We start from the raw sequence: 15100 nt of genomic DNA, 5'->3' as shown, positions 1-15100 counted from the left end.
AAATCAAAGTTTTTTTAGATCTATGGTTAATAATGGAAATGTTAACTTTCCAATAAATGCAAGTGGAATGCTGTTGTTCACAAAAACTTTATAAAAAATATTTCGAAACACTTGTATTAAATACAAATTTGTGACGTTAATTTTATACTAATAAAATATATTTAAAGCATCGAGTGTGCGGCAGAAACTTAGATTTTTCGACTAATTTTTATGCAATGGTAAATAAACATGAATCTGTGTTTGTATGTAAGTATATGCATATAGATTTCTATGTATATATTTATTTCCTTATAAAAAATGTATCTTTTCTGGTATGCTTCGCCTTTTCAGTAACGGTAATTGATGCACTATTGAGGAATAATCCAAGTCATTAGCCCATTTATAGATGCTATGCGTATAAATGTAGTTAATTAATTCTGGTTTACATGCTTGTTACTTGGCTACTTGCCACAATTATTAATTAGAAAGACAAATGCAGCTTATAATATGTAGGTATGTATGTATGTTTTACNTTGTTCGTGCTTGTTACTTGGCTACTTGCCACAATTATTAAGTAGAAAGACAAATGCAGCTTATAATATGTAGGTATGTATGTATGTTTTACATATATTTTTTTAACTTATCCACGTTAGATTGGAATCTTTATGCGACAGTGGCAGTCGTGTTTGGGCTACAATCAGCCAATACACTATTTTCTTCGAATATGCTTTGTGCTTGCATTAGATCTTGATCAGCAGGTTCCAAGCGCAGTTGTGTATCAATAAAAGAATTCACTGTGACAGCGGTAGAGTCTACTTCAGTAGTACTAATGTTTGTATTTGTTAGAGTGATATTGTCATCAACCGGTGTTTCATTGTTCAATGCTGCTACAATTTGGCTATCCAAGTTGGTAGCTTCCTCTGTTGTCTCTGAAAGTTCGTCAGTGACACCAAAAGACGTTGAATTTCCCTCGTCGCCCACCTCAGGTTCAGTAGGTGCTTCTATATCTTCTCCGACACCGTTAAAACCATTCATTTCAATGTTCAATTGTTCGCCGCCATGTGACTTGATTTCGTTTACGATCTTCTCCCCTACTTTCGAATCCATTTCTGTAATTTTCTCTTGTAGTTTCAACTTTAGTTCTAAAGGCCATTTTTTATTCCATTCTCGGAAAAGTTTTATCTGCATAAGAAAATATGAGTTATTTTAAGAAAGAGCAGGAATTTACTTATATATATGTACATATTAACAAATTAAAATAATACTTTTTAAAGTGGTAAAATTTAAAAGCTAATTTTTAGCTCTCAAAAAGAATTTGCATTTTTGGCCCGGTTAAAACAAATCGAGCAAGTGGTATTTGGCACAATAAACACATTACTTACCCTGCATTGAAATAAGCTCATTGGCTTATCTTGGATACCCGCATGTGCCACTGAGTTCACCATCCCGTTCATATAGACTTGACCAGCACCAGCTTCTCCTTGCAGCAGATACTCCACCAACACCGGCACAAAATCATCACGCTGCAATTCACTCCACTCGTTAAACCACTGTATGATGTAACGGAACTCGCCATCAATTGATAAATTGTTCATACCCATTTTTTTGTCTAACAACCAAAATTTGTAGTAAAGTTACGGTAGCACAAATATTAATCTCTGCTCCTACTGATTTGCTACCAATTGATTCAATTAGCTAGATTCTTCTAATGTATTTACTTTTATGTAAGTTTGCTGCTGGCTCCGTTAGTGCATTGCAATCAACTGATTTTTTATTATTTCACTTTTCATTAAAAACAGCTTTAAGCTATGCGTTTTTTTTTTATGCCAAGCCGTTCACTTCACTGAACAAATGCAAATGCTAGAGTCTAGCAAGGTGTTTTCTTCGACGCCTCTCATTTCAACCCAGCTCACCTTTTCCGCACTTCTCTGCTGTGTGAACTCTGCGCTGCAATTTTCTTCCACGATCAACCCAAAGATGAAAAACTAGAATCTCTGAATTACCTACAAATAAGAGTACGTACATATGTACATGTTTGGTCGTTATGCAGCTGCAGTCCAGTGTTGGACAAATACACACGTACGAATATAAGCTGAAATGGTTACTGGACACTGGCAATTGGCTGATGTCTGACTTTAACAAATATTATTTTCTCGTTTGTTTGGTTTTTATTCTGCATTACTTGTTGTTGCATTAACAATTTTTATGAGGCTCCAAATGCATTTTACCTTTGTTGCTTTGTGCATGTACACTGCACTACCAGCCGCTTTCGCGCTGCTGTATCGACTTATTTTTGTGATTTTTCTATTTTACTGACATCCTAATCGGGTTGGAATCAATATGCACCCATGAACCAAAAATACAAGATAACATAAAAACGCGACGTTGTATCAAAGAACGTGAATTTACCTTCTTTGCCTTAACATTGTTTCCAAGATGTATCAAAATAAAAAAATGTTTATAACTTCAACTGTAAGCTCAGCATTGTTTCAAACATGTCCACACATGGGTAACATTGACCGTTTCATTGCGTGTTTGACACTTGTGTTTGTAACAATGTTCCTCGTGTATTCGCCGCTTTAATTCAGCATGACAACATGTTTTAAGCAGTTTAATGAATAATTTTACCTAAATTGTGGGGACATATTCTTCTAGGAGTCGGGGATGGAAAATTATATTTTGAAATTGTACCAAAGAAGGTCATCCACGTATCATGTAATACATTTACGTTCTTTGAATTCACATATTCTACGAATTCTTAAAAACGTAGATCCAGACTTACGAACGTCAATGGATTCACGTCTGATGCCAACTTTTGTCCATTGTGCATACTGACAAGTGAAAAAAGAATCAGATGTTTTCCCGAAATGCCTCACAGCTGAGATCACCTGATTCTATGTGCTACAGGGTTACACTCAATATATATAAACAAAAAAAAAAAACTTTAAACGGACTGACAAAACCAGCAAGAAAAGCTTTATTAAGTTTAGGAGTCATTGACGAAAATGCTTCAAAATATTAAACTGCAATGTAATCATAGGAATTCGTTTACTTCGATGCGTATTTTGCCAATTTTTAAGGTTAATTTAATACTTTAGTCCTTTTCAACATCCCTTTAAACACCCTGTCTAACATTTTGGCAGGTTATTTCTATGTATTTACAGGATATTTCTATGTATTTTCTAGGCGGTTTCCGGGCAGAAGAACATTTTTCACTTGTATCAAAGAACGTAAATGTACATTTACGTTCTTTGTCTCTACGAAAACTCTCATGTAAATTTACCAATATATTTCAAGACTTCTGGCACCCCTAGCAACATATGTCAAAAAATTTCCTCTACGAGACGAACACTTTTTTCATCTGAGAAATAAAGCAGGTAAATTGCGAAAAGTTTTAATAAATTTTATACAGGCAATGTTTAATCCAGTTTAACATTAAAATTAAATTTATTTACAAAACAGTACAGAAAAGGGAGAACGAGTTCTGCAAGTGAATTTGCAAATAACCTAATTGAAAATACAGCGCCAACGCATTCACTTGCACGAGTAGCAAGCCCCCACCATAAAGGAAGCGCAGCGTAGGACGGTGATAAAGGAATAAATTTGTAAAGAAAAGTTAAGGGAAAGTTATTTGAAATATGTCGGCGACAAAAGTAGAAGTGCAACAGAATAACGAGGACCCTAGTGGGGTGAGTAAAGAAGTCGTCAACGACACCGACTCAGCGTCAGCAACCCTCAACAATGCAATGAACGAGAATAATAATGCGGCGGAGAAGGCGACTAAAATGGATACGTCAACCACGACGCAAGAGGCGACCAACAATGGTGTAGATGAGCGTAAAGAATTAGCTGAAAATTACAAAAATCAGGGGAACGAACTGTTAAAAAGTAAGTCAAAACAAGATTTACACCTGCTGATAGGCTATTCACACGAGGAATGAATGATATGATATAGTCATTGTGTAAGAAATGTATTGCCCGGATTGTTTGTAAAATCGCTGCCCTTGCGTTTATTATGTACACGCGTGTGTCAAACTAAAGATGAAAGCGCGCACCCCTTAACCGTGCTTCAATCTAACCTTAAAGCATTCGATAGAAAAAGCAGACGACAAATAGGAAATCGTTGTTGGTATTATATGTATGTTGTTGCCGTTGGGTGTTAATTGATATCTGATAAAAGCGAATTTAGCTTTTGTAATAGTTGAGGGCCCGAAGATAAAGCAAACAGCTTGATTATTACTTTTTAATTGTAATATCTCATCACCTACTTGTAAATAAGAATATCTATTGATATATCCGTAAATTATAATATGTTTAATACACAATTTTCACTTAATACCCTAGTTTGTTATTAATTGAAGTACTTATGTACCTACATATGTTTAAGAAAATATACGAAAATGTTTAGGAACTTATAATTTTACCAATCACACTTTGTTTTCTCAGATAAGGAATTCACTAAATCAATCGAAATGTACACCAAAGCTATAGAATTATATCCGTGCGCTATTTACTATGCCAACCGTTCACTAGCTCATCTGCGGCAAGAGAGTTTTGGATTCGCGCTGCAGGATGGTATTGATTCTGTCAAAACCGATCCAACCTACCTGAAAGGGTACTATCGTCGTGCTGCTGCACACATGTCTTTAGGAAAATTTAAGCAAGCCTTATCCGATTTTGAATATGTAAGTTATATATAAATATATAATAAATACTTTAATGTATTAATAGTACGAGTACTTTGAAATTTACAGGTCTCAAAATGTCGTCCTAATGACAAAGATGCTAAACTCAAGTTTACGGAATGCAATAAAATAGTTAAAATGCGTGCTTTCGAACGTGCCATTGCAGTTGATACGCCCGAAAAAACGTTAGCGGAGATGTACAAGGAATTAGAAGATATAAGTAATTATGTTTAAATTAACATTTATTTAGTTTTTATAATAATGTATATTTTCAGCTATTGAAGATGCTTATACGGGGCCGGCCCTCAAAGATAATAAAGTAACATTGGAATTCATGTTAGAACTAATGGAGCATTATAAGAGCCAAAAAATATTGCATCGTAAATACGCCTATAAAGTATGTGCAAAATTCAAATATCGATTTAGATGTGAGCGGTTATTTTCCATTTATACATAATTATAATATATTTTAGATACTCTGCGATATCGATGAGTATATGCGTACTCAGCCTTCTCTGGTCGACATTAATGTGCCCGATGAATCTAAGTTTACAATTTGTGGTGATATTCACGGTCAGTTTTATGATCTTATGAATATATTTAAAATAAATGGCTTGCCGTCGCCCACGAATCCATACTTATTCAATGGCGATTTTGTTGATAGAGGCTCATTTTCTGTGGAGTGTATTTTTACACTATTTGGCTTTAAACTTTTATATCCGAATCACTTCTTTATGTCACGAGGTAACTATAAACTTCAACTGAATTTTGTTAATCGTTTACCAATTATAATAAAAATATTCATAGGCAATCATGAGAGCATTAATATGAACCAAATGTATGGCTTTACTGGTGAGGTGTCAGCTAAATATACATCCCGAATGGCTGATATGTTTACACGTGTATTCAATTGGTTGCCACTATGTCACTGCATTAACAAAAAAATTCTTGTTATGCATGGTGGTCTATTTTCAAGTGATAATGTCGTTTTGGAAGATTTGCGTCGCATCGATCGTAATTGCCAGCCACCAGAGGAGGGTCTCATGTGTGAGCTATTATGGTCCGATCCGCAGGCATGGCCTGGTCGTGGACCTTCAAAACGTGGTGTGGGCATACAATTTGGTCCCGATGTCACAAAAGCGTTTTGTAATCGCAATAATCTGGATTATGTTGTACGTAGCCATGAAGTCAAGGATATGGGTTATGAGGTCACACACGACGGTCAGTGTATTACTGTATTTTCAGCACCTAATTACTGGTAAGTTTTTACGAACTCCTTTTTTTCTAATCAAAGAATGAGATTTTCCCTTATGATAATTATTTAAGTCAGACTTCTTTAGCGGCGGTAGTTTTTATTTATTTATTTATTACGGTCATATGACCTACATATATATACACATAACCATATAAACAAATATTACAAAGTTCACATTTATACATTAAAAGTAAAGATCGCGTAATGTTAGTTTTCGTTTGCAGTTTTTTTTAATGGTAATTACAAAATGCCACCATAAAATACTTCCTTCGGCGGTTTTAGGTTAGATTAAAAAAGTTGGAAACTTTTTAGGCCTCTAATATTTCCGTTTCCCACTAAGGCCCGCCGTAGCTTATGAAAGTTGGCAGCACACTTTCCGAGAGCTTAAGAATAAGATACGTAAGATACAGCGACAGCAATTTCACCTCTGTAGTGTGGCCCAGACGCACTTATGTATTTTCTAATAATATCCTCAAGGCGATCTATACTTCAAAAACTACCCAGGTGTGCTTCAATGAAACATTAAAACATCTTCCTAAAAAAACTAAAGCTAGCGACCACACGAATTTATATGCTGTTACAACAACAACCATAAATTATGATATATGAAGACTGTTAGCGTTGTTACAGCAAAAACATTGATTTAAAGAGTTTTGGGTTCTGGTTTCCCAGACCCGACCCAAGTTCAATTTTCGTTTTTAGTTATTCCTATAAATTCCTTACATACCTAAATATACATACATAAATACTATATTGTCAAAGTATCATCTTTTGATTTTGCACTCTCTATTGCTTCTATTCGTATTAACATTGCATATTATGAAACTTCATTTGATTACAGTGATACAATGGGCAATATGGGTGCTTTCATAACAATAAAAGGCAATGATTTAAAACCAAATTTCCAATCGTTCGAGGCTGTGGTAAGTGCCCCTTTTTACTTTACTTGTATTTGTGCAAATTTCTATGTTTTTTTTTTTAAATTTATGGTATTTTTCCTTTTCATTGTAGCCTCACCCTGATGTCAAGCCAATGGCATATGCAAACAGCTTAATGAGCTTGCTTGCGTAGTCATATAGTTTAAGTTGACTTTGTATAGTACGTATACATAAAATGGGCAAGCGTTTGAGCAAGTATTGTATTATTCAACAAAAATCAACAATCGACAAAGAACACAGATATCAGCATGTCTTACGATTACTACCATGAAATGAAGTCAGAAATTTGTTAAGAAAAATTAAGGCTTTTGAAAGAGTTTGCAAATTTGTTTCAAAAACAATAATTGGTGCTTAGCATAGAACTCCAAAAATGATAATCTACTGATTACAATCAGCCCTAAAAAACCAGCAAAAAACAATGAAGATTCATTACTATTATTTGAACAGCATACCATAATTAACGTTTTAAAGTCATTGTATCCAAAATAGGCATTGTTTTAGCAAAGAAAAAAGCTACAATAAATATATATGTTAGTCTTACTTTTCTACACAGCTATTTGACCAACTGCTCAGAAAACAACATTTAATTCAATTACGTAAAATACACATTTATACAAATATACAAGATGTGGTTAATTCTGTTTTCATTTATTAAAGTCAAAGATACGTTTGTAAATGAAGAAGCAGTGTCATTGCACAACACTTGGAAGGTGTTGTGTGAAAATGCTTTTTTTTACAAAAATTGAACTGTTTACACATCACCAATTGTTTGCAATTTTTATTATCCTAACAAATACATATGCGTGTTAAGTCATCCTCAGTACGTTTTAGTTTTATTTAAATTTAAACACTTATACAATCATACAAATGTATAGAAATAGAGATTGAAAAAAGAAAACAAATAATTTGCTATGAAAAGATGCAAAAGTGTGGTTTTATTCATACATATAGATGCTAAAGCATACACTTAAAAAGTACTGGGCTATTTTATTTTAATATTTTAAAAATAAGTACAGAATTACTGCTCTTTGCTGCATGCATTGTATCTATTTTTCCTCTATTGAGTTTGGTGTAAGAAGTAAAAAGACATTGTATGCAAATAAAGCCGCCTAGTACATACATAGGTGCATGCACGTTGGAGAGTGTTTTAGCTTATCTTTTGATGAATATACATATACTTACGCTTGACTGCGTGGATGCCACTAACCACTAGTAATAGATACTTAATATGTATGAAAAGGCAGGAACGCATGTTGATATGCGTGAAACCGAATGAACAATGTATAGAGCAATTAAAACAAAAATATGTATCAAACTAAAATTTTTAATAAATAAAAATTCGAACAAGTTTATAAATAGATACTGTAATTTTATTTTTCTCATGCTGCAACAACATGGCTACACTTCTTTCTCGATGGCAGTTGCTACAAGATTTTTTTTTACTTTACAATGACTTGAAATGTTCCACAAAAACTGGATTTTCATAAACAGAATAAAACAAAATTTGTAGTCAAAAACAATCACTTCTAGACTTATTTTAATAATAAAAATTTCGGCCAATACCATTTCGAAATCTTCCAGTTTCTTATTTTACCAAAAGCGTTCGCCGATTAGGTTAAAAAAAGCTTTATTGCGAAGACAGTTTCTCGGATTACAGGAGTTGGAGTTGCATTGTGTGTTCTATGACTTATCATATTGCATTACATTGATTTGGAAAGTTGATACAACTGTCGACTAGGCCTTTGAAACTTTGCACGAGATGAGGTATTTGCAATGCAGCGCAAAATAACAATAATTATTATAAATACGTATATCCATATATGTAGTTGGTTTTGTTTTTAGTAATTCTAATGATTTGAATGCACCAACGTATTTCGAAGAACGAAGGTATTCGTCTAAGTATAAACATGTATACATATAGTATATCCGCTAATGGGTTTCTCTCTTCAAAGAACAAAATTCAACAGCATGCACCAGATCGATGACGAACGAGTCAGTGGATGTCAACCAGCACAACAGAATCGCGGCAGACAGCGTTTGAGCGCACCCTCACCTCGTTTTCCGCCCTCACCACGTCAGTATGAGGCACATGAGTTTGGTTTATGTGAAGATGAAGAGTTTCAACATCCACGCATGTTTGAAAATCTAACTTGTAAGTGTGCACAGCTAGCGTTTCAAATTGTAGGCACGTTGTTTACCATACCCCTCACTAGATGAAAAGAATGCTGATGCATTTGAAGCAATGCGCGCGGAAAACGCAAGACCACCCTATCAACAACAGCCCAGATTCAATGTCTCTGACCTCCCATCGGAGCAATTGGAAGATTTTTCGAGTCCACAATTTAGCGGTGCTTATGATGAAGAGGACTGTAATGAATGTTCAGAGCAACCACAAACACCGGATATTTGTGATATTTCTGCACCAGACTTTTGTGATGTATCTGACGCCTCACCTTGGCCGGATCAAACACCCCCACCAAGGCGTGCGCAGTCGCCATCGAGACAACAGCAAGGGCAACACTATACAAGCGAATGTTTGGACGATCAATCGGCTCCAATGTACGATAGTCCAGGAGGATCACCTACACCGCAAGCTCATTATACTCCTATACGTCTCTTGGACACCCCGGATGTGTGTGCTCCATCACCACCGGCGCCCACGCCTACACCTCCGCCTCAATTTTCACCAATAAGGTTTCAGCTTTCACCAGTGCAGTATCCGAGCGAATGTTTGGAAGACGTTACAGTGCCTTCGTTTACACGTACGCCTTGCGACACGCCGACACCACCTTCGCCACCAAGAATACAAATGCCACAGGACTTGCCTTCTGACATGGTTTGCGAAGTCAGTGCTCCGTCTTTTCGTTCACCTGCAACGCCTTCGCTGTCATTTCCAAGTGAGCCGTTAGACGAAATAACAATGCCTTCTTTCGAAAATGCGTCCTGCGGTTCACCTTTGGACAGGCGATTTCTTTTGGACCCAAGATTAGCCGAAGAAAGCCCACCCTCTTTTGCCGTTTCTGGTGCTTCATCATCAAGGCGATCGCATTCTCGAAGAGATACATCGTGTGTGCTTATGGGAACACCACCTCCTGCGTGTCCAACACAGCGTTCAGTTTGCCAACCATCACAGCAATACGAGCCAACTCCCATACGAAAACGCACGTCCCCGCCACGAAGATTTAATCTAGCTCAGACAATGGCACAGGATTACCCACCTATGCAAAGTTCATGTCCGACAGACTCGCCTACTCCTCAAGCGCCGCATTTTTCATTCTATTCCCCAACACCGGTCGGTAAAGACTCTTTTCCCGGAGAATGCCTAACAGACATCAGCGAACCGACATTCTTCGGCGCTTCTTATCGCAGCTCACCTCACACAAGGCAATTTCCAGGCAGTTTACCTAGTGAATGCCTTGGTGATATAACTGAGCCATCATATCAGATGACTCCTCCTGCGCGTACACCCTCTCTTCCGTGTGATCTACCGTTAGAGCAAATTTGTGACATGAGCCAACCCATGTATGATAGCCCACGCAGCGAACGTTTGTCTAGCATGTCGATGCCGTCCTTTGCAGATACATCATGCGGCTCTCCTTTGGATAGGCGGTTTCTTTTGGATTCTAGAATTATGGATGAAAGTCCGCCATCTTTTGCATCATCTATGCCATCCCCGCCTCTCATTTCACCGCCATGCAGATCGCCTTCGCCATGCGTGCCGCGTTCCAGAGCGCCAACACCTCAGCGAACTCTGTTTGCGCCCTCTTTTTCTCCATCCCCAAGACAGCGACGTTCTCGAAGTCCATCTCCTGTATGTCCACTAACACCGCCAGCACCACATTTCTCTTTACGCTCTCCTACGCCAATAAGATCCCCACCTATGCATTCAATACCAACAGATCTGCCGGAAGAGTGTTTAGCGAACATAAGTGAGCCAGCATATTTCAGTACCCCACCTAGAGCTTCACCTATGCGAAGATATTTTCCCAGTAACATGACCAATGAGTGTTTAGCTGATATTAGTGCACCATCTTATGAAATGACGCCACCCCCCAGAACGCCATCAATGCCACACGATCTGCCATCAGACTTGATATGTGACATGAGCCCACCGATGTACCAGTCCCCCGCCAGTGAGCATTTATCAGGTGAATCGATGCCTTCATTTGCAGACACTTCTTGCGGCTCCCCCTTAGATCGTCGATTTCTATTGGATCCATATTTAGAAGACGAAAGCATGCCAACAATGGTTTCTGGTGGATCGCGATCTATTTCCCCGGAGAGATCAGCGCCTAGGGCAATAGGCGACTCCAGCTTTGATGGGACGTATTGTGAAATTCTTCAACGGTTTAATGCATTGAAAGGCAAAATGTATTCCTCGCAGTGTGGAAGTCCGGGATCTCCTAGCATGAGCGGTGGAGTGATGCCGCCAGGTGAATGCATTCGAGAAACTGTTATAGAACGCACAGAAAATGAGAATGGACAACTAGAAAGCACCACTCAGCACATAGTTGTGACGATTGATCCATGCGGCTCTATGAAAACGCACACCAAAGAGATAAGAACGCAATTTCCACACCAAACACCAAGAAGATTAGTTCCACCTTCGGCGGACTCCGGGGTTCTTACCCAAAGTCCTAGGCCCGCTACACAAATTGAAAACTTGCGAAGCTCTGTTCGCAAGCGGTTGGGCTTTGACATCTCGGATATGCCCAGCGAAAACTTAGCCGACATGAGCCCGCCGTGTGCTGATGATTTACCTTCTATGTCCACCGAAAATATTTTGCAACATTTATCAAGTGTACCCGAGGAACAACTCACAGATATTTCTGCACCATCGTTTCGAAGTCCACCGATTCCATCCGTCTCGTATCCAAGTGAAATGTTGGAACAAATGTCGATACCATCCTTCGAAAATGCCTCTTGTGGCTCACCACTGGACAGGCGATTCCTATTGGATCCAAGATTGGCGGATGAAAGCCCTCCGACGCTCGCATCATCCTATGTTTCTTCGCCACAAGCTTCTTATGCGACTCATTCATCTGTGCCAAGCGCATCTGGTTATAGGCCTTATATGCGTGTTAGAACACACACTCATTCGCCTAAACAACATTCTCCTCAAAGAGCTTTTGAAGCGGAGCCAGCTAGCACTACTTCCCCACAGCGATTTTCGCTTAGGCCATCACCTCGCACAGCGTCTCGTTCGCCTACGCCAGTTACCCCACAGGCGCCTTACTTCTCCTTACATTCACCCACACCTATTGGCTCACCACCTGGACGTTCTTTCCCAAGAAGTTTGCCCAGCGGGCAGTTAATGGACATAAGTGAACCAGCGTACTTCAGCTTTCCACCTAGAGCTTCGCCACAAAGGCGTTCGCTACCTAAAAGCATTCCTAGTGAAAGACTTGAAGATATAAGTCAGCCATCATACCAGAAAACTCCACCACCCAGGACGCCCGGCACACCTACAAATCTACCAAGCGAAATGCTAGGAAATGTATCTGCGCCTTCTTTCAGTTCACCAGCCAGTGAGCACATTTCAAGTGTCAGTATGCCAAGTTTTGCAGATGTTTCATACGAATCACCTTTGGACAGGCGCTTCCTCTTAGATCCTAGATTAGCGGATGAAAGCATGCCTACATTACCTAGGACGCCGTCGACACATCAATCTTCGAGTACATCTAGACCTGGCGGAGCAAGACGTCGGCTCTCGTATAGTCAACCGGATTCAAGCAGAGGAAGTGCTAGGAGAGAAGATACGGCCAGAAGTAGATCGGAAGGTAGAAAAGACCTTGGTGAACACGGTGCAGCCACTGTAGAGCAAACGCACATCACAATAAAACAGAGCGGAACATATCAACAACAGCAAAGGGTATCGCCTGCAAGAAAACACGGTTCTCAAACCATAACTCAAGGTGAGCGTGGACAATCCCCCTTGATGGACGCATTAAAGGAAGAACTCAAAACAACAACGTCAATTCACTCTGTCAGTCACATATATCCTCAGGATTCTAGAGGAAGTCGAGCAAGTAGACAAGCTCCAAGTCGAAGTATGTCATTACCAAGCGAAAATCTAGGAGATATTTCAATGCCAACGATGGGAATGACCACCACAGGCTCTTCGCAACAACGCAAAATGTCACCAGCAAGTCAAAATCTGAACGATATTTCAATGCCTTCAGGTCCAACGTCTACATTCATGTCTACTACAGGCCGCTCATCACCGCGTACCAGGCGACGAAGATCTGTACAAGATGTTAATGATATATCGCCTATTTCGTTTGCAACTACGATACCGTCGACTAATATATCCGGGTCGAGTCCGGGTAGAGGAAATTCCAGTAGAAAATATACATCAACATCGTCGAGGGGGCTGTCGGGTTTAGCTAATTATGCCCCTTTCTCCGAACAAATACGTTCGCGTAACACCTCTGGCACATGCGATTGCTGTGATCCTTGCAGTCCTTGCTGTCCAACAGTCCAAAATAATGATTGCAATGACCCATGTGCGGGTTTTTCTAATTCTAATAGATCAAACAAAAGCGACAAGCGTTAGTGGCTAAAACGTGGTTGGTAAAATATGGACATGCATTTTAAATTAAGAAAAAAAAAATCAGTTACACTTTAAAAATTAATAAAATAACTATGCAATATTTTATGTGAAAAGCATATCAAATAAATACATAAACTTTTTCTTCTAAGCTTTAACGTCAAGCTTCTGGGGTCTCGGTAGTGCATACCAAATCTAGTATCCTGGCTTAATAGAACGCATGGCGGAATGGATTTTTATCTGAGTAAGTTCTTGAGTGGTCATGGCTGTTTTAATGCATACCTGTTTCAAACATGAGCACGACCCGTACTGCGACTTCTGTCGAAGTGGCGTGGAAGAAGATGTCCACCACGTATTCTTAGAGTGCCATCAATTCCATAGGCAGATGAATCATCTGAAACTAGCCGTTGGATGAGTGTTTACGTCACAGTCAGTAGTCGACTACATGATGAAAGGAGCCAGTGAATGGGCATCAACCAGCGACACACTAACTTAAATTTTGAAGAAACTCAGGGACCTAGAGAGACAGCGGCGTATCACCCGGGATTATTTTCACCAACCAAAGCGTAGGCGCGGACCGGAACCTAGGCCGTTCCAGCCACTCGAGCAGTGCGGCTTAGAAACTTGTGCTTTCAGACCGCGCCTTGAACATGAAACTTACCAATTAAATCGTAAGCGCGGACGTATCACGTTTTCGAGCCGTGAACGGATGTTACGATTCGAGCTTATTAAATATATTCAAGCGATTTATATATTCAGCCAAGGCGAATTTATATAAGGTGATAGCAGGAGTACAATAAAAAAAACTTACATATATTTTGTTTTTGCTTTGGCGGCATAAACTGTCAAAATCTGTAAGAGTGTGTGTGGAAATTCAAACAAAATTTTTCAATTTGACATAAGAAGCCGTGAGGCGAAACACATACACAAAATCAGCTGATTTAGTAACACCACCTTATATAAATTCACCTTGTATTCAGCCTTATCCTGAGTTTCGCCTGAAAAAAAATTCACCCGAAAATTTGTCATTCGCCCACAGTAAAACCATGGAAACCAAAAGTGAAAAGTGAACCGGTTCGGGGAAAATGAAACTCATGATAAGGCTGATTATAAGCAAGAAATGCCCCAACGAATATACAGTGACTGAAACAAGTATTCATATGTTGACTTTTTTAATTTTCACAACATTTTTCAAGCTGATTTTTTTTTTTGTTATTTTTTATAAAAATATTGTTGATGCTTTAATCGAAACCACAAAAATCGAAGTTTCAAACTTTATACAAAATAAAGACCAATTAAAAAAGTTTTGAACAAAATTTCGAACTATTTCATTTGAACCTTTAGAACATTTTTGGGTTTGCAGTTTTATAGCCCACAAAATTTTAATCTTAATAAAAAATCATCTGGCTAAAAAATCGCTCCCATTTTTTAAGTTTTTTTTTTCTGATAATTTTTTTTTTACAATGTTAGAATTTTTTTAACCCTTCGGGATTTTATATGTTATAGCGTTTGTCATTTCTGGAACGTTTTGGGTTTTATCGAGTTTTAGTTTAATAAAAAATCATCTGGCGCCCATTTTTACCAATTTTTTTTTGCTGATGATTTTTCGGAATTTTTTCTGAAACTTTTTTTAAGTCTTTAAGTTTTTTTCTGAACTCTTCGGGATTTTCCCTGTTATACTTTTTGTAATTTT

The 15100-nt window shown here is 38.3% G+C and overlaps 3 protein-coding genes across 6 annotated transcripts; 2 read left to right on the top strand and 1 right to left on the bottom strand.

Annotated features, from left to right (window-relative positions):
• Window positions 1-598: 598 nt before the first annotated feature.
• On the bottom strand, window positions 599-2264 carry LOC108362919 (uncharacterized). Of its 2 annotated transcripts, XM_017616074.1 has the most exons (3): window positions 2063-2264; window positions 1362-1982; window positions 643-1161 (listed from the first exon to the last, which is right to left on the bottom strand). In XM_017616074.1, the coding sequence occupies exons 2-3, from the start codon at window positions 1578-1580 to the stop codon at window positions 643-645; spliced, it is 738 nt and encodes a 245-aa protein (XP_017471563.1). In that variant the 5' UTR covers window positions 1581-1982; window positions 2063-2264. The 2 variants fall into 2 exon arrangements, with proteins under 2 accessions (XP_017471564.1, XP_017471563.1); XM_017616075.1 differs by lacking the exon at window positions 2063-2264 and having other exon boundaries at window positions 599-1161; window positions 1362-1580.
• A 1022-nt stretch (window positions 2265-3286) lies between these two features.
• Window positions 3287-8215, top strand: PpD3 (protein phosphatase D3). 3 transcript variants are annotated; one of them, XM_017616073.1, is made up of 9 exons: window positions 3287-3356; window positions 3447-3867; window positions 4426-4664; window positions 4734-4884; window positions 4940-5061; window positions 5138-5408; window positions 5472-5922; window positions 6761-6842; window positions 6931-6990. In XM_017616073.1, exons 2-9 carry the CDS (start codon window positions 3618-3620, stop codon window positions 6988-6990), a joined length of 1626 nt encoding a protein of 541 aa, XP_017471562.1. In that variant the 5' UTR covers window positions 3287-3356; window positions 3447-3617. The 3 variants fall into 3 exon arrangements, with proteins under 3 accessions (XP_017471562.1, XP_017471561.1, XP_017471560.1); XM_017616072.1 differs by having other exon boundaries at window positions 3291-3356; window positions 3442-3867; XM_017616071.1 differs by lacking the exon at window positions 3287-3356 and having other exon boundaries at window positions 3618-3867; window positions 6931-8215.
• A 96-nt stretch (window positions 8216-8311) lies between these two features.
• Window positions 8312-13596, top strand: LOC108362917 (flocculation protein FLO11). The gene is made up of 2 exons (XM_017616070.1): window positions 8312-9009; window positions 9071-13596. Exons 1-2 carry the CDS (start codon window positions 8790-8792, stop codon window positions 13411-13413), a joined length of 4563 nt encoding a protein of 1520 aa, XP_017471559.1. The 5' UTR covers window positions 8312-8789; the 3' UTR covers window positions 13414-13596.
• The last annotated feature ends 1504 nt before the right edge of the window (window positions 13597-15100 follow it).

Source organism: Rhagoletis zephyria, unplaced genomic scaffold, assembly GCF_001687245.7.
Source record: "Rhagoletis zephyria isolate East Lansing unplaced genomic scaffold, Rhagoletis_zephyria_1.1 Rzeph_scaffold_01142, whole genome shotgun sequence".
Taxonomy (NCBI): domain Eukaryota; kingdom Metazoa; phylum Arthropoda; class Insecta; order Diptera; family Tephritidae; genus Rhagoletis; species Rhagoletis zephyria.
The sequence above is the reverse complement of the archived record's forward strand: the minus strand, read 5'-3'. Positions and strand labels throughout refer to the sequence as shown.